The 19775-nt window shown below is 40.5% G+C and overlaps 1 protein-coding gene across 5 annotated transcripts in view; it reads right to left on the bottom strand.

Moving 5' to 3' along the window:
- Positions 1–15657: 15657 nt before the first annotated feature.
- Positions 15658–19775, bottom strand: part of ROBO4 (roundabout guidance receptor 4) — a 78586-nt gene continuing 74468 nt past the window's right edge. For all 5 annotated transcript variants that reach the window (XM_034421881.3, XM_034421885.2, XM_087875841.1 and 2 more), the window contains one exon: positions 15658–18107. In XM_034421881.3, coding sequence (XP_034277772.1) covers positions 17794–18107 — 314 coding nt within the window. In that variant the 3' untranslated portion in view covers positions 15658–17793. The remainder of the gene's footprint in view (positions 18108–19775) is intronic.

The following is a 19775-nucleotide window of genomic DNA, read 5'->3' as shown; positions in this document are numbered from 1 at the left end:
GTTTTTAATATTTGTTCTGCATGTTTTTTAATCTGGCTGTACACCGCCCTGAGTCCTCAGGGAGAAGGGCGGTATAGAAATCCAATATAAAATAAAATAAAATAAAATAAATCTTCTGACAGTGCTAGCTCAATGGCCTTGAAACAGAGATGAGCACCACCACAGTGACCAGCAGAATAAAATCCACAGGGACTCCTTTACCTTTTTTACCTTTTACTACATTATTTATGAGACCATCTCTGCCAGGTTGACTGCACCTGACTTGTCCATTCTGCTTGGGAAGAGATGCTTCCGTTTCCTTCAGGTTAGGCACTGAAAGGAACCAATACCCATAAGCCCCGTTTTTCTGTTACTATCCACATTAGTTCATCCCTACTTTAGCCTTCTTAAGGTTAAAGCATGGCATTTCTGACAGACTTGAACATTTTGCTTCCCATCCAAATGGCAGTGGACAGGAAGCAAATTTTAATGATGTTTTGTGAGATTGATGTCATTTATTATTTTTATCATTTGATTTGTGGACCATCTAAAGATGCGTAATTGTGGCGGTGCAGAAATACTGGAAATAAACAAGCAATGAACTCTAATTTCTATGCTTCAGCAATCTGCTCCCTGATAATAATGTGTGTGTATGTGTGTGTATAATGCTTGTGTAGCTTATTTTACGCACAGACTGTCACAAGTAAATGCCTTATTCTCCAATATGTAAATAGTATATGAACGGGATATCAGGGGTTAATTTATTCTTCACTTCTTAATGTATTCATACTTCACCACTCCCATATCTAGCTCCACCCATTGTATATATAAGGAGCTGCACGCACTCATTCTTTGCTTCTATCTGTGAATATTCAGTGAATATAGAATGCCTTGTGTAAATAAAGAGAGATATATTTGAACTATTAATTCTTAAATGATTTATTGAGTCTGATCCTGAAAACATTGCAACAAGTTGGTAGCAGAGGATGGTTGAATTGACTCAATAAAAACTTAAATATGTCTAAGAGAGATAGGCCCAACACCAGGGCATACAGCAAAGAAATGGAAACGGATCAAGAAATAATCGATGAGTCCACAAATGCGATTTCGAGAGAATCTGAAGAATACACCACTGAAGACGAAGAAATAATAAATGAAAATGATGACCGAGAGGAAAACAAAATAGAAAACAACGAACTCAGGTCAGAGATATTAAAACTGATAAAAAGCCAGAAGAACGATGAAAGCCTCATCGCGAACCTCCAAGATATACTAACTTATTAGAGTCTAAAGTGGAAGAAATTGAGGACAATTTGGATAATAAAATACAAAAAATTGAAAATGATTTGACAAACATTCAAGACAATAGCTCAGAAGAAAAACCTAAAATGGAGGTTGAACAAAAGTCTTGTAATGTAGAAAATTTACAACAACGGATTGAAAGAGAGGTCCTAATGGTGCATTACAATTTTACAGAATATGCGATCAGACTCAGAAGTTTGCAGGAAAATAACAGAGATGATTTAAGGAAAATATCTTCTGAAATTCTGGCTGGGATTTTAAAGGTTCAACCTGAGGAAGTGTTTTGTAGGATTGACAGAGTGTACAGAATAAACTCCTGGATTGCAAAGCAAAGGCAATTGCCTAGAGATGTGGTGGTTTATTTTACAGATAAAGAAATTAGGAATAACATTGTGCAAAATTCCTTCAATTCTACTTTGCAATTGTATGGAAGAAAGATATGGATCTACAAAGAGCTCCCCCCCAAGATGTTAACGGAAAGGAAGAAATTTGGTTTTCTGGTGACTGAGCTAAAATACAGAAATATTCCATTTAGGTGGGATGCCCCAGTTGGCATAATATTGAGATATCAAGGAGAAAGATACCAATTAGATACTGTTGAAAAAGCGGAAGAATTTTATCAAAAAATTTTGAAAATGAACTTAACATCTATAGGCACAATACAGGATAAGCAGAAGGAGTTGGAAATAAAGGGAAAACATCGAATTACAGAGGTTGCGGTAGACAAATTGCCTTTGGATTCTCTCGATACCCCAGCTGGATTATCTACAAATATGAGAGAAGCGGCACCTGATTTCAACGTGATGATTCACCAAGTTAAAGACAAGTATGGAAATCAATTAGCTGATATACAATTGGCAAAAAAGAAATATGAGATACAAAAACAAAACCAACAAGATCAACTTATAAAGCAGAATGAAAACCGATCAGTTGATATACAACTTGTAGAAAGGAAAACAGGATGGAAATTAAACCCACAAAAAGAAAAGAAAAAAAGAAATAGGTCTCATAAAAACAGAAATTTCTAAATTAAGCAACGGTGAAGCCAGTGATTTTAAAAAAATGAATGAATATGTGAAAAGATAGTGGAGGCGAAGTATTGGTTAATATCATCCTGAGGACAGTGACAGACCTCTGCAATGCCGTAATTTGGGGATGTGAAAAGAGCCTTAAACTGTTGGATTTGAATTATCTATTTTGGATTTCTTTCTTGTATTGATAAATATATTATAACTATTCTGAGCTACAAGGCATGCAGAAGATCTGGTTGTTACCCATTAGGATGATGGGAATTAATAATCCTGATGAAAGCCACAATTACAACTATATGGAATATAATCATAATGTCACTCGGGTGGTTGTTTTTACTTTTATATATATATGAGGATATTCATTACTGATGGGGGCAGATGATGACTGAAGACTTTGAACAAACTGTTGCACCAGGATGCTACGTTACCCAATTATGGATGAGGGACTCAACAATCCAGTGGAAAGACATCAAAGAAGATATTATATGGATTATAAATTTAAAGTTATTGTCTTTTTTTTTTTTAAATAACGGAATATATACATACATACATACATACATACATACATACATACATACATACATACATACATACATACATATATATATATATATATATATATATATATATATATATATATATATATATATTAGCAGAGTGGGCAGTGGATTAAAGATATTAAGAATTGTTGTGCATGGTAATTTTGTAGGAAAGTGGGTGGAAATATGTTAGTCTACTGATGGATTAGTTTAAGAAAAGGGATGTTTAAGTGATATATTTAGGGCAGTGGAGGAAATGGATAGAGTTGAATAAATGTTAAATTAGGATTTATGGGGAAGGCTGCTTTGAAATGTTATATTAATATACACAAAGAATAAATGTTAAAGTAGGATCTATTATACAGTCTTAAAGTGGAAGGTTGCTTTGAAATGTTGTAATAATATATAGGTATAAGTTTTGGGGAGGACAAAAAGGGCAGATTATTGCTAAATTGGGAGTTATAATAATATTATGCTAAACTAGAAGTTATCATGCAATGTTATAGCAGACTGCTTTTTTTTTTTGAAATGTATGGTAAAAGGGGAAAGTAACAATATTAATAATATTTTTAGTAAGTAAGGGTCAGTATATAGAGGAGGGAGTAAGGCGATGGTAAAATATTATGTAATCTGTTATGAATTAGGTTTTTGGTGTGAAGAAGTCATGGGGGGATGGGTGGCGAGGGGGGGTTAGGGAGGAGGGGGGGAAGGAAAAAAGGGGGGAAAATTTGTATTTGAAAACTTTTTCAATAAAAAAAAAAAAGAAAACTTGATTCAAAATTTCTGGCGCGAAAGACATTACTAGATAACGAAAATGAAAAAGAAAAGTCAAACACCTCAGAAGGATCAGAATCGGAAAGTGAAGGTGATCCAACAGACACACAAATAAAGTCAGCAATGAAAATGCTTTTTGCTGCATTTGGACCGAAACTAAAGATTACCAAAAAAATCAACTAGAAAGCAAGCGAGCAAACCAACGCCTCAAAATCTACCCGCTCCCATCCTGACGACGAGAGCACTGACGCCTGAACCCAGAGACCCCTGCAGATACCGCCCCACACCGCAGATCGATGCAAGCACCAACGCTCTCAAGAGAAGAAAAAGAACAACCGCCATCGTCAGGACTCCCAAGATCGAGCCGGAGACCGATTCATCTGAGGAGGAGCAGAGCGAGCGAGCCGCAACGACGAGAACCTCTCACGACGACTCCAGGAATGAAATGAGCAACGCGCATGCGCAGGACTACGCAGACGGTCCAGGAAGACATGAGTTGCTGAAAGGATCGTGCAGACTCGTTGCGAGCATCCCCATGCCGTTTTGTAATTTCCAGCATTTACGAGACCACGGACTACCCCCGGTTGTAAGTAATGGACCCAATAATGTCGGAAACTTGCCCAGTGACTTCCCAAAGCTGAGAATAGATGGCATTAATTTACAAGAATGGTATCAGCAGCTCCAGGTTGTCTTTATGAAAGAAAACTTACTGTTTTTTATCACTAATCCCCCAAAAAGACCTTGGACTCTAAAGTTAGACTGCTTACACCATAGAGCATTTTTCTTATTAATTTCTAGTGTATCTCCTGCAATGTATCACAGCATTAAGCAAAATCTGACTGTCTCAGAAATTATTCAATTTATTGAATAATGTTCAATTTATTTCACAGTGATAGTGTAGCTACTACCACAAGAATGTCTAAAGATTTCTTTTCTTCTAGGATAAAACCAGGGGTTTCCATAAGTAATAATAATAATAATAATTTTATTTCTATACCGCCCTTCTCCCGAAGGACTCAGGGCGGTGTACAGCCTGTTTAAAAACACAAACAAAACAACAATATAAAATTTAAAATAATTAAATAAAGTGGCTCAGATTTAAAACCCCAATAAATTTAAATATCCCAATTTAAAAACTATTGTGTTGTTAGTCCGGCCTGGCGGAATAATAGGGTCTTCAGTGCGCAGCGAAACGCCCGGAGGTCGGAGATCTTACGAATTTCCGGGGGCAGTTCGTTCCACAGGGATGGGGCTCCCACAGAGAAGGCCCTCCCCCTGGGCGCCGCCAGTCGACATAACTTGGTTGACGGCACCCTGAGGAGACCCTCCCTGTGGGAACGGACTGGTCGGTGGGAGGCTATTGGTGGCAGAAGACGGTCTCGGAGGTACCCGGGTCCTATGCCATGGAGTGCTTTAAATGTGGTAACTAACACCTTGAATCGCACCCGGAAGACCACTGGGAGCCAGTGCAGCTCGCGCAGGAGGGGTGTCACATGGGCATAACGAGTTGCGCCCATAACCACCCACACGGCCGCATTCTGGACCAGTTGGAGCCTCCGAGTGCTCTTCAAGGGAGCCCCATGTAGAGAGCATTACAATAGTCCAACCGGGAAGTAACAAGGGCATGAGTGACCGTGCGTAGGGTGTCTCGATCCAGAAAGGGCTGCAACTGGTGAATCAGGCGAACCTGATAAAAGGCCCCCCTGGCCACGGCCGTCATATGCTCTTCTAAAGACAGCCGTGCATCCAGAAGGACACCCAGATTGCGAGCCCTCTCTGTGGGGGGCAGAGATTCACCCCCAATAGTTAGCGATGGCACCTGCTGACTATATCGGGGCGCCGGAAGCCATAGCCACTCGGTCTTGGAGGGGTTGAGTCTGAGCAAGTTCTTCCCCATCCAGACCCGCACGGCCTCCAGGCAGCGAGACATCACATCAAGGGCATCGTTGGGGTGGTCTGGGGTGGAGATGTACAGCTGAGTATCATCAGCGTACAGATGGCACTTCACCCCAAAACCACGGATGATCTCACCCAGCGGCTTCACATAAATATTGAACAGGAGGGGCGAGAGGACTGACCCTTGCGGCACCCCCCATGTGAGACGCCTCGAGGTCGACCTCTGTCCCCCTGCCAACACAAACTGCGAGCGGTCGGAGAGGAAGGAGGAGAACCACCGCAAAACGGTGCCCCCTATTCCTAACCCCCTCAACCGCTGCAGCATGATACCATGGTCGATGGTATCGAAAGCCGCTGAGAGATCTAATAGGACTAGGACAGAGGAGCAACCCCTATCCCGAGCCCTCCAGAGATCATCCACCAACGCGACCAATGCCGTTTCTGTGCTGTACCCCCGCCTGAAGCCCGACTGGTACGGGTCTAGATAGATAGCTTCATCCAGGTGTCGGGAAAGTTGTCGTGCCACCACGCTCTCAACAACCTTCGCCACAAAACGAAGGTTGGAGACTGGACGATAGTTAGCTAATTCAGCCGGGTCCAGGGAAGGCTTCTTGAGGAGGGGTCTCACCACCGCCTCTTTCAAGGTGGCAGGAAAGGCACCCTCACTCAGAGAAGCACCTATAATCCCCTGGAGCCAGCCTCGTGTAACCTCCCGGGAGGCCAGTACCAACCAGGAGGGGCACAGGTCCAATAAACACGTGGCGGCACTAATCTTACTCAGAACTCTGTACACATCCTCGGGAGTCACAGGATCAAACTCCTCCCAGATAACATTCTCAAGACCTGCCCCGGTCTCCTCCCATGGACTCATCCAATCGGAGTTCAAGCCATCCCGAATCCGAGTGACTTTATCATGCAGGAATTGCACAAAATCCTCAGCACGACCCTGCAAGGGATCTTCCCGTACTCCCCCCCAAAGAAGGGAGTGGGTCACCCTAAACAGGGCAGCTGGGCGGTTCTCTGCAGATGCGATAAGAGCGGAAAAATGGTTAGATTTTGCCGCTTTTATCGCCACTAGGTAGGTCTTGATATAAGACCTCACCTGTGTCCGGTCAGAATCGGATTGACTAGTCCTCCAAATGCTCTCTAGGCGTCTTTTCCGACGCTTCATCTCTCTCAGCTCCTCAGAGAACCAAGGAGCTAATTGAGATCGGCATCGGGTCAGAGGCCGCAAAGGCACGACGCGGTCCAAAGCTCCAGCTAAGTGAACATTTAATATCTTTAAACAAAATTAGAGCTGAACTGCATTTAAGGGGGGAGGTGATTTCAGACCAAACGATGAAAAGTGTTATCATCAACTCACTTGACCCATCATGGGATAATTATATGTCACATTTAGACACAATCAATCTAGGATACTTATCCATAGAAAGTCTATCCAATAAGTTAATAGCTGAAGACAATTCAAGGAGGAGCCGCTCTAACAACCACATAGAACACAAACCATATAGAAAGGTAGCTTTTCAAGAAAGATATCATGAAACATTTAAATGCCACAACTGTGGATCCAAGGAACACAATAGGAGAGATTGCCCCAAAATTCCAAAAGAAAGACATAGGTCAGAACACAGAAATAAATACAACTATAGATAGTCTTCCATTGATAGACATAGATATAGAAGCCCACCAAATTATAAAGAGCATAGAGGGGGCAGAGATAATTCAAAGGATAGAAGATCTGGTTCACTGAATGGACTAAACAAACAAGACAACACTAACATACAGCAAACTGAGAACAATAATTGGCTTATTGATTCTGGAGCAACTAATCATACCACTAATAATAAAAGTATATTATCTTCATTTGTAGAAGATAAATTTATAATAAAGGTAGCTAACCAAGAAAAGGTCCAAGTAATAGGTAGAGGAAATGTAACCTTACCTGGCCTAGGAAAAATAGAGGGGGTATTACTAATACCTGAAATACCTCATAACATACTAAGTGCCATAAAACTAAGCAGAGATTCTGATATTAATATTGTGTTTTCAAAAGGAAAAGCGACTTTGGAGAAAAATAAAATAGATATAGGTACAGTAATGATTAAAGGAGGCCTACCTTATTTAATAACAAAAGAGAAATGGTTACACAACATTGATTCAAATATGGAAGATTGTATTGAACTAGATAATGGAAACATTAGTAACAGTGACAATGATGAATGTAAAGTAGCTCATAATCACAAGGATGCACATAATGAGAAAAAACCAAAAATAGGTAAGCCAATTCATGATGAGTGTGCTCATGTTTTACATAGGAAGTTAGGACATGCCAGTTTTCCTGTAGTACAAAAAATGACTGAACACGCAGAAGGTGTTAAAATAAAAAATTGTGAAAACTATTTGGAATGCTCAGTATGTAAGTCTACAAAACTCAAAACTAGTCCCAGGCCTAGAAAATCAACAAGGTCAACCAACAAAATTTTTGATTTAGTACACATGGACCTGGTTGGTCCACTAACTCCATCAATCACTTATAAAAAACGTTACTTCTTAACCATTGTGGACGATTATAGTCGTTATGGATTTGTTTACACATTAAAACATAAAGATGAAACTTTTCAGAAATTTAAAGAATTTTACAAACGCATAGAAACTCAACACAATATCAAAATAAAACAAATCATGACAGATAGGGGATGTGAATTCATGTCTAAGGAATTCTCCCAATGGCTGAAGGACAAAGGAATGTTACATTACACATCTAGCCCATTTTCTGCATTCGAAAACGGAATTGCAGAGAGAAAGAACTCAACATTACAAACCATGATTAGATGCACATTGGAAGATGCTGGCTTAAGCAAACAATTCTGGTCAGAAGCCCTACAATATTCCAATTACACACAAAATAGAAGGTCCAGCATTGTAAATAAGACACCATATGAAGTGATGTATAATAGGAAACCAAAATTAGCACACATGCACATATTTGGAGTCACTGCAGACGTACACATACCTAAACAATTAAGAAGAAAAGGAGAAAATGTGTCTAGAAGACTTAGATTTATGGGATATGAGACAGGTACAAAAGGATACAGATTCATTGATAATAATAACAAATTTATAGTTTCCAGAACAGCTGTGTTCCATGAACAGGCCAACTGGTCTAAAATACATCTTAATGAAATATTCCCAAGCAACAACACAGATACAAAACCCCAAGAAAAAAGAACTATAGAAAAGCAAAATGACAACAAACATAGAAACAAAACCAAAACATGGACAAACAGTCAACACAAAATAAAGACAGATACATTAACAAAAAAGGAAGCAAGATATTTGCATGATAATAATAGTAAACCTGAAAAAACAATTAGAAACACCAGAAATCAAATGCCAAATAAGTACAAGGATTATATAATGCATATGAACGGAGAATCAACGACACCTAATACATATGAGGAAGTGCTAAAACTTCCTCCTAAAGAAAAAGAAAAATGGGAATTAGCAATGACAAAAGAGATGGAAAGTTTACAAGGATTAGATGTATTTACACCTGCAATTGCACCAAAGGACAAAACTATTATTGGCACTAGGTGGATATATAAAATTAAAAATTTAGAGGGAGGCAATACTCTATACAAGGCTAGATTAGTTGCACAAGGTTATGCACAGAAATATCCCGAGGATTATACTGACACATACTCCCCCACAGTAAGAACTGAGAGTGTCAAAACAGCTCTAGTTGTAGCATCAGCACTCAATCTCGATGTATTCCAATATGACATACAGACTGCGTATTTACACGCAAAATTAGATAGGGAAATATATGTAAGAGCACCTCACAGTCAATACACAAACAAGAATGAGACTTGGTTATTAAACAAAAGTTTATACGGGTTAAAACAATCTGGTAAACGATGGTATGATTGTTTAGTAAAAGTACTTAAAACTATGGATTTCAGTGCTACTACTGCTGATAACTGTTTCTTTGTTAAAAAGGGTGATGATTACATAGAATTTGTATTGATCTATGTGGATGACATTTTGTACATAGGTAAACATAAAGAAAGAAGAGAAACATTTGTAACAAAGCTAAATGAACATTTTTCACTGAAATCTTTAGGCAAAGTAAATAAGTATCTTGGTGTTCAAATTAGTAAAACTAGAAGGGGATTCAAGCTTTCTCAAAGAGATAAGATCATAGAGCTCTTGAACAAATGTAATCTAAGCGATGCCAAACCCTGTGACACTCCTATGCAGACTGACTTTCTAAGGAATGCAGATGAATCATCCCCTGAGTTCAAAGATAACACATTCTATAGATCAATCATAGGCTCCCTTCTTTACATTTCCAATTGGACCAGACCTGATATCGCTTTACCCCTCAATTTATTGTCCAGACATGTCAGCAAACCAACAATGTACCATTGGGAACCTGTCAAAAGGATATTAAGATATTTAAAGAATACCTTAGATTTTTGTTTGATATTAGAGCCTAATAATGTCAAGGAGCCAAACCTCACATGTTACGCAGATGCAGATTGGGCTGGAGACACTTCATGCAGAAAAAGTACATCTGGTTATATATTCCTCCTTAACGGTTGTCCAGTTTACTGGTACACTGGCAAACAAGATTTAGTGGCCACTTCAACAACAGAAGCTGAATATGTTTGTCTATCTAAAGCAGCAAATAACCTTGTATGGTTTAATGACTTAATTTCTGACATTTGGAAAAAACCTGCCTTGCCTTTTGTCATGCATGAGGATAATAAAGCAGCTATCGAAATATCTAGATCTGATGCCATTGGACAAAGGTCCAGACATATAGATATAAAATTTAAACATGTGAGACAGTTATCTCAGGATGGATTTATTAAAGCGGTGCATTGTGAGACATCAGAACAATTAGCTGACATATTAACAAAACCTTTGCCATCTAAGCAACATAAATACCTGACTTCTAAGTTATATGTTTTGTATTGTTCTGAATCTGAATGTAATTGGTGTAGCATATCGAATCGGCATTTAGAGGGGGATTTGTCACAAGTAAATGCCTTATTCTCCAATATGTAAATAGTATATGAACGGGATATCAGGGGTTAATTTATTCTTCACTTCTTAATGTATTCATACTTCACCACTCCCATATCTAGCTCCACCCATTGTATATATAAGGAGCTGCACGCACTCATTCTTTGCTTCTATCTGTGGATATTCAGTGAATATAGAATGCCTTGTGTAAATAAAGAGAGATATATTTGAACTATTAATTCTTAAATGATTTATTGAGTCTGATCCTGAAAACATTGCAACACAGACTTTCTGTTTTATGGAATGATGTCATTTTTAACTTATAGTGGTGGCTGAGTACTGAGAATAGAGTTCTCATGATTTCTACAAGTTTTTTTTTAATAATATTACCCTAATTAGAGCTTTAGCCTGAGTAGTTTGGTAGTATCATGATGAATAAAATGGATGAATGAACAAACTTTCAGAAAGCCAATGAGATGCTGCAGGAGAGGACTGAATGCTAAGCAAATCATGCTGTCACTCCCAAAGATAAAATATATTCACCAAACTTTACACCCCGTTTTGCCAGTGGTCTGCTGACGTTCCGAAATACCAATTCTAATTAGTTCATCTTAAGAAGCAAAAGCTCATAAAATTATTGTCACAGCCATAAAATTATCCATCCTTTTAAAACTATCCACAGGCACTTAACTCTCTGACCCCATCTGGCTCACTGAGTGCAGTGGGACTGACTGGAATACAAAACTCCCGAGGCCAACTTTCACTCTGACTTAACTTCAAGCCTGGGGAAAGATGAAGGAACAAAGATGTGACATTCATCTCAAGATGCTACAAGTGAAAAACCAGGGCAAAAACAGTGAACACACTATCCCTGCCATTGTTAAGGTTAATAAAGAATTAATATGAGGAAAAACTACTTACTGTGAATAATGATATTTACTGTGATTGTGGCACTATTCAAGCAACATTTTAGACAAAGAAGATGTTGAGACTCTAGAAAGGGTGCAGAGAAGAGCAACCAAGATGATTAGAGGACTGGGGGCTAAAACACACAATGAGTGGTTGCAGGAACTGGGCATGGCTAGTCTAGTGAAGAGAAAGACCATGGGAGACATGATAGGAGTCTTCCAATTTTTGAGGGGCTGCCACAGAGAGGAAGCTTTCAAGCTATTTTCCAAGGCATCTGAAGGCCAGACAAGGAATAATGGATGGAAACTGATCAAGGAGAGATTCAACCTGGAAATAAGGAGAAATTTTCTGACAGTGAGAACAACCAACCAATGGAACAGCTTGCTTTAAGAAGTTGTGCGAGTTTCATCACTGGGGACTTTCAAGGGAAGATTGGACTGCCATTTGTCAGAAATGATGTAGGGTCTCCTGCTTGGGTGAAAGGTTGGATTAGATGACCTACAAGGTCCCTTCCAACTCTGTTAATCTGTTTGCAACTATCTATCTTTTACTGCAAGGGTCCCCACCTCCTGGGCCATGGACTGGTACCGATCTATAGCCTGTTAGAGACTGAGCTGCACAGCTGGAGGTAAGCAGCAGGCAAGCGAGCATACGCACGCAAATTATCTAGGTTGTGTGCACTCCTCCTGCACTCCCCCAGGTGAAAAATTGTCTTCCACTAAACTAGTTCCAAAAATGTTGGGGGCCGCCGTTTTACAGTTCCCCCTAGGATCAACATGCCCACAGAATGACTAACTGCTCAAAAATATCCCTGCCATCAATGTGGCCCGGGATTAGGATAAAACTATATAAAGTTATGTTTTTATTAAAGTTTTTAATCTTCTAAAACTTAAATTAATAATTTTCCCCTTTTAATTCCTACATTTCTGACGAGATGTGAAAAACTCTGCTCCTCAAACCAAATCAGTGCTCCTCCTGTTACTTATTTCTCTGTTAAACCAATCAAATGCTCCAGAAATCTGCAGGTAGGAGGGGAAATTGAATAATCTGGAGCAGGAAAGAGCTGGCCAAAATCCTGAATAGGCTAACTACATAGGGCAATTCTGCAATTGTCAACAATTATCTTTATATCTCAACTTCCAATACCATGAAATGAAACTAGCAGGCTAAGAACTATGACATGTATATTACAGTGTATCTGGAGGTAATCAACTGACAAAAGGAGTTCTAGCTTTAAAGTGAATTTAAAATGCAGATGGCAGGATTGGGCAGAGCTAAATGAGATCTCCTTGGAGAGCACAGTTCAACCAAGCTATGGCTCAAATGTTGGCAAACCTAGGCCTCTGCCAGCAAAAGATAAGGAGACATGTGAGAGAATGGCTTATAGGCACTCTAGTCTCATCATAGCTTCCTGCAGGGTAAATGTTCCTGTGAGGATGTGTCATCATTCCAGCTAATCAGCAAACAAGCAAACCAGATGTGATGTGGGCTGATTACATCTTATGCTCACCCTATAAATAATATTATACTAGAATTGTTGGGAGGAGGCTAGTGAAAAGATTGCAAAACACTCTACTACCATGGAAGGCCTTTGACGTGGAGTCAGTGAGCACCATACATGGAAGAGGTTGACCCAAAATGGATACTTCAATAATTGAAATTATCAGAGTGGGGAATATTTAACACCCCAAACTGGAAAACTAGTTTATTAAAAATATCCACACCGTCATTTCTCCTATGTCAATTTTGATTTCCTAGAGCAGTGATGGCCATCACGTGCCAGGAAGGGTGGAGGTAGGGGAGGTTTGCGTGCACGCGTGCCCACACCCATAATTCTATGCGCCCCGCCCCGCACATGCGCATGCGACCCCCCCGTGTCATCGTTCCCCCCCAACTCTTGGAACGTAATGGCCTGTTTTTCTTTCTCACCTGGCTCCAGATCCTCTCTATGCATCTGGGGAGGGCAAAAACACCCTTCCCCACCCCCTCGGAGACCCTCCAGAGGCCCAAAACGGCCCATTTCCCAACTTCCAGTTGGACAGGAAGTGATGTTTTTTGCTGTCCCCATCCTCCAGAGACTCCTGGAGCTAAGCTGGCGTGCCAGACGACATGGTTCCATATGCCACCTGTGGCATGCATGCCATAGGTTCGCCATCATGGTCCTAGAGTATAGACCAGTAGTGGATTTCAAATCCCGGTGCTACTGATTCGCTATCGGTAGTGCGTGGCACTTCTGCGCATGTGCAGAGCATTTTTGATCACATCTGGGCAGGTGAGTAGAGCCTCCCGCTGCCGCCAATGGTTTGCCCAAACTGGGGCAAACCGGGAGCAACCCACCACTGGTCTAAACCATTGGAAGAAACCTTAGAGGTCTCTGAAGATTGCATAAGGAATAAGCTCAATAACTGAGAAGAAAGGAGGACACTTGTCAACCCATGTCTACGTTGATGAAACTTAATAGACCAGCAAGAGAATGCATTTCCAGGACTATGATTCCAATAAGGAAAGCCAAGGGTGCCAACGTAGTGAAAAACTCTGGCTTTTGAACACCTTCAATGAACATGTGCAGTGCATTCTAAATGTTCTAAATGTATGCATGCGCAGCACACACTTGGCACGCACTGTCCATGCGCGGGCAGCGAACTGGTGACAAACCAGGGAAGATTTCACCACTGAGTGATACCCATTGTCATTGGGGCACTTGGTACCATGTCCAAGAATTTTACAAAATACATCAAGAAATTGCAGCTTCCTGCAATAACACCAGCAGACTGCAAAAAACTGCGCTACTCGGAACATCATACGTTTTAAGGAGATACTTGGTTGTTGTTGATGATGATGATGATGATGTTGATTTCCAGGACCCAAGTGTCCAACTCTATCAATTACACAGACTGGATGGTCAATGTTGTCCAGTCTGCTTTGGTTAGTCCTCTGGACCCTGGGCCAGAAACCTTTACTGTTTTAAAGGAAAAGAGGAAGTAGCTGTGGACACATTGACTTCACACCACAAAGAGGGAGAGCAGTAATAGCACTGCACAGGGCATGACTGATAGTGGGAAAGAGGTTGCTGCATGCGGAAAAAGGAGGCTTCAGAAGGTAAGTAGAACAGGAGGGGGGGAACAGCTGAGCCGTACAATTTAGTTTTACTAGAAAGCAGGATTTCCTGCTTTCTAGCTATTTTAAATTGTGCAGCACAGCTGATCATTGGAAATACCGGTTCGGACCAACCGGTAGCTGAACCGGTAGCTTTTATCACTACCGGTTCGCCCGAACCAGTGCGAACTGGTAGGATTTCATCACTGGTATCACTGTTACACGTTTCATTCATAATTGCGTAGTTTTGATGGCCATGGATGAAACGTGTAACAGTGATACCCATTGTCATCAGAGCATTTGGTACCATGTCCAAGAATTTTACAAAATACATCAAAAAATTGCAACTTCCTGCAATAACATCAGCAGAACTGCAAAAAAAATGTGCTACTCAGAATATTGTACTTCTTAAGAAGATATTTAGTTGATACCTAGGGTGCTGGCAGCAACCCGTATCAACCATCAGCACCAGTCAATGATATTTGTGATACATGTTTAAATGTTCAGTTGACTGAATTTCAAGTTTAATGAATAAAAGAGATAATAATAACAACAACTTTCACTATTAATGGATTTGGAGATGGGATGGGACAAATCTGAAAAGCTAAAAAACTTTTTTTTATTATTCTAGCTCTCTGATATACCAATGGAAGAAAGAGTCCTATAATAATCCAAGTAATGGATCTTGGAACTTGGCTGAAATGCAGACAAAATCTATTTATCTCCAGTAGGGTTATTATAGATTGATCTGGCATCTGTTGATCAATAGGATCTACCGCTTAGAAATGCATCATTTCTCAGCTAAGCAAGAATAAAACTTCACAACCTTGAACATTGAAATGGTTCAGTTCAAGAGAGGAGGCATCCTTTTGATTGTCATGAAAAGGGACAGTCTTTAAAAGTTGACAGCATTTTAATTGGCCAAGGCTTTTCTGCTCTCGGTAACACCATAGCTTTTTCCAGCAGCAGCAGCATGTCAGGAATAGATGGATCAGACCTTTGAATCATTCTACCTGGAACATCAGAAGATGCATGTTCAAGATTTACAACAGAGCAAATGAAAAGAGTGGTTGCTTTAGTATAGAAATGGGAACAAACACTTTTCAATTTCTGTATTTTTTTTACTGGTGGTATCCAACATGCATGTCAAGATCAAAATCCAGGATTCACACAAAAATAATTTGGGCAAAAAGAAAGAATTGACATCATTATTACCAAATCTTAAGAGAGTTGTACTCTCAGTACATTTGGAGAGGATTGAAAATCCTGGTTTATAATAATTGGAAGCAGCTCACCAAAGCTTCAATGGGAGTCTTCCTCAATCCCACACGAACACCTGAACTCTGGATCACTGACACACAGAGTATATGCTTTATTACTGAGCTACCACCCTTCTTACACTGATAATAGTATTATTAGAAATGTTCTTTACTAATAACCCAGTCATTTCACTGCATGAACAAACAAGGTTATCTAATGCCTCCTTTGTGAGGGATACTGGGCCCCACAAAGTTGCTTCTGAAATCATGTCTACATTCAAAACAAGACTGAATTACAGAATTTATTACCATGGGCTGCAGTGATGGCCATTGCCAAGTTCATTTCATTGAAGGGCTACCAAAAGTTATTGGATTTAATGGATGCTTACTAACTCAAAAGAAGCAGATCTTAAACACCATCTATTGGGGAGTAACAGTAGAAGTGAGCAATTTTCCTCTTGTTGATGCTTGCTAGGCTCTTGAATTGATCTGGCTGGCCACTGTGGGACCCAAAATGTTGGACCAAATGGTCTCTGGCTCTATCCAGGCAGGCTCTTCAGTGCCTATGGATGAGTCATTTGCTCTGGTCTATAAAGCATCCTTCAACTCTATTTTACGGAATGCTAGAATGCAGCTGAAAAGCAGCCATCCTTCTAATGCCAAATAAAGCTCTGATCCAAAGTGAGTGTGGCAGAGAGCAAAGGCCGGGCTAGATATTTCCATCAGACAAGGCATTCAACTAATTGAATCTCTCTTGCCTGCTCACTGAGGCGCAAAGGTGTGGGAGGTTGAAAGGCCCCCATCAGTCAGTTGCAGCATTGGAAATCAATAGGTCTTTCTTCCCTCCTCCCTCTCCGTTTGTTAAAACTTGAAGCAGCCTAGGGCTGCAGGTTCGGGGTGACATTCATTGAGTCTTTGGTTATTTGGACTCACAGAGACTCACACGAGCAGAAGGGACAGGAAAAGTGAAGTTCCCTCCTTCAAAATCAGATGACTTTGAGCAAAACTACCCAAAACAAAGAAAACAAAACCACTGGGAATAATAATGAATAAAACATTGTTCAGAGTAACCTATTTCAGTGGGTCCCAAGTGCAACATGGCAGAAATGGGTCAGGTAAGATGAACCTGTTGCACCTGACCAACCAAGCTCATGTGCCTTTTGCAACAGACGAAATGGTGGGGGGAGGTTGACAGGTACAGCAGCTTGCTAAGTCACAGCTTGGCATGAGTTTGAAACCTCAACAGCCATCATCCTTTTATCTAAAAAGGTTTTCGAAGCTTCAAAAACCTCCCATGTCACACTGACCACTTGCAGAACATTTGCTAGGTGCCCCATCCTATAAATAACGTAGCGATAAAGTTAAAAAAAAAGCAACTTCTGCTATTTGTTATCTAGACCTTAGGTTAGAGACCTAAGCACACCCTACTTTTTCTGGATTTAGAATCTCCTTTTCCTGGGCCTTGAGCTTCAACTAACCAGAAATCTTGGTCTTAAAATAATATTTGCCTAGTCAATCCAACTGATATTTCCCTATCTGCATTCTGACCTGGACACCATGTCTTTAGACCCCGTCAGAATGCAAAAAAAAACATGCACCATTTTAAAGTCCTAGTCCAAATCCAAGTGACTTCAGCCCGGAATCAGAGTTGCTTTCTGACCAGTTTCTCAATTTTGAGAGTAGACAGGTACAACTTATTCTTTTCCACACCAAGAAATGCTACCTGGGCCTATTGAATTTGCCCAGGGAAGATAGGTGAAAATTGAGTCTGGTTTCTTCTAAAAATCAAATCAAAAATAGGATGGAAGGAAGATAAGCATTTTCCCTTTTCTAAAAAGATGAAAGTTGACGAGTTGTCCATTTCTACAGATGATTGACAGGGACCATGGCTTTCCTGAATTAGACTCCTAGCACTGAAAAAGAATTCAAAATTCATCAAATTCCAAACACCAAACTCCAACCAAAGCAGGACAGCTACTACTTTAGGATTCCTGGTAGGTGGCCCTCCACCTTGGAGCAACAACACTTGTCATTCATTCCCTGTTGGATAGAAGTAGGGACCAGCTGGGCTTCTTCTGGTGCAGCTATCCTGGCTTTCCCTGGCTTAACAGCAGCCTCCCAGCCCTCAGCTGGTTGCATATACTTGGCTTCCATCTCGTCCACCCAATCAGTGCTCCATTCCCACACAGGAAGGGGCTGCGATCCAAGCCTCTGTTGCACTTCTTCTGAGCTCTTCATGAGAGCCTGAGGATGCAGGAGACCATCCAGAGGAGATACAGGAGGCAAAAAATCTGCAGGGGAGAAGAGAACAGGCACATGTTCACCACCTATGCACCAGAAGATAAGAAGTGGAACTTCCAAGAACCCCCAATGTAGTGTGAGAACTGTGATATCAAGCCATGTCATTTGGATTAGGACCGAGAGAGCCAAATCCTCTCTCCATCATGAAGCTTATGGATTCATTGAGAACATGCTGCTATCTCTCAGCTCAGGCAGCTTCCCTGGGTTATTGGAAGTGCAAAATTAGTATGTCCACCACCTTGAGCTTCTGGAGGACATAAAAGCAACAAATAACTATAATGGCCCATTATAGCTCAGGCGAAGCTTCAACTGTCTGCATAAGTGCACCCAGGGGAAACACATGGTCTGTACAGAAATAGGCACTATTTTGTTTAGTCTTCAACAATCCAGGACTTCAAATCCCAACATTCCCAGGCAGAGATGCTTTAGAACCCTCTAACTAATTTACAAGGTTGACTAGGATTCTTAGAATAATTCCTGGAATGGGGGAAGAGCTAAATATATGGAATATTTTGGGACCACAAATAGTTCCTCTGTTTCTAAGGAGCGTTTCATGCAGAACATAAATTTATGCCGGCAAAAAGGCAGAAGAGAAAAAAACAACCACAACTGCAAAGTACCTTGAGTATCTATAATGGATTCCAAATGGATATATGTGTGCATTTCAAGGAAATGATCAACAGGGTAAAATTCAAGTCACAATTAATTTATAGCTAGCAAATTAAAGATGCCCGAGGCTTTCAGTTCATGTTTCCATTCCACTGATGGCTGCAGCTGAAAACCAATTGGATGCCATCATGTATTTTTTTTTTCCATTTTCCTTTGTTTGCGCTGTGTGTAAACATGTGAACCAATCCATTGTTAATATATAGATGGGCAGATAATGGTGCACTTTTCTGCAATTTGCAGTACAATTCTTGGCCCAGTAGGGAAAAAAGTATGCACATTTGTGTATTCAGGGAAAGGTGATTTTAGGGAAAGTTAACTTAATATTTGCCCGGTTATTTCTCAAGTTACATATGGAGGCAACAAGGCAAAAGAGACTAAAATGGAACCCCAGCAATTGTAATGGATTGAAGAATAGAGTGATCTAATGTCTTCTATAAATGCTGCTATTTCAGGCGATCCAGTCTGGATGCTTTATGTAAAGTGGTCCTGGATAAAGAAGAGACATTCAAAGGCTGAAACCCCACATTTTCCCCCTGGAAATTTCAAGATGCCCTGATCCTAAATCCCTTTGTGTTTTCCACTGCAGGGACGGGAACACAAAATACAGGAATCTGGTTGTGAGATAGAGAGAGCCGTAAGGATCAAGCAGCTTAAGTCTGGATGACAAAGGGGGATCTGGCTGAGTAACTGACAGAGCTTGGGAAAGCTTCAAAGGAATCAATTAGAGAAAGTGGAAATCTTGTCTTTGCCTTTGAGGAAAGGAGCATAAGAGCAGCCATCTGGCTGTTTTGTTCCAGGAATGCATAGTTGTGTCTGGAAGCCTTTTTTGCTCCTTCTTCTCCTTTTTCTGAATTTGCCCCCATATTTATTTATTTTATTTATTTGCTTCCTTGCTTGTGCCATCAGTTTTGGCATGTTTAGCTCTCTCAAAATGTGTAGAAGGAGAAGGGGGCGGGGAAAGCCCAAAGCAAAATCCTTATTCTAACAGC

This window comes from Pantherophis guttatus, chromosome 9 (genome assembly GCF_059756535.1).
Source record: "Pantherophis guttatus breed Tessera chromosome 9, ASM5975653v1, whole genome shotgun sequence".
NCBI lineage: Eukaryota > Metazoa > Chordata > Lepidosauria > Squamata > Colubridae > Pantherophis > Pantherophis guttatus.
The sequence above is the reverse complement of the archived record's forward strand: the minus strand, read 5'-3'. Positions and strand labels throughout refer to the sequence as shown.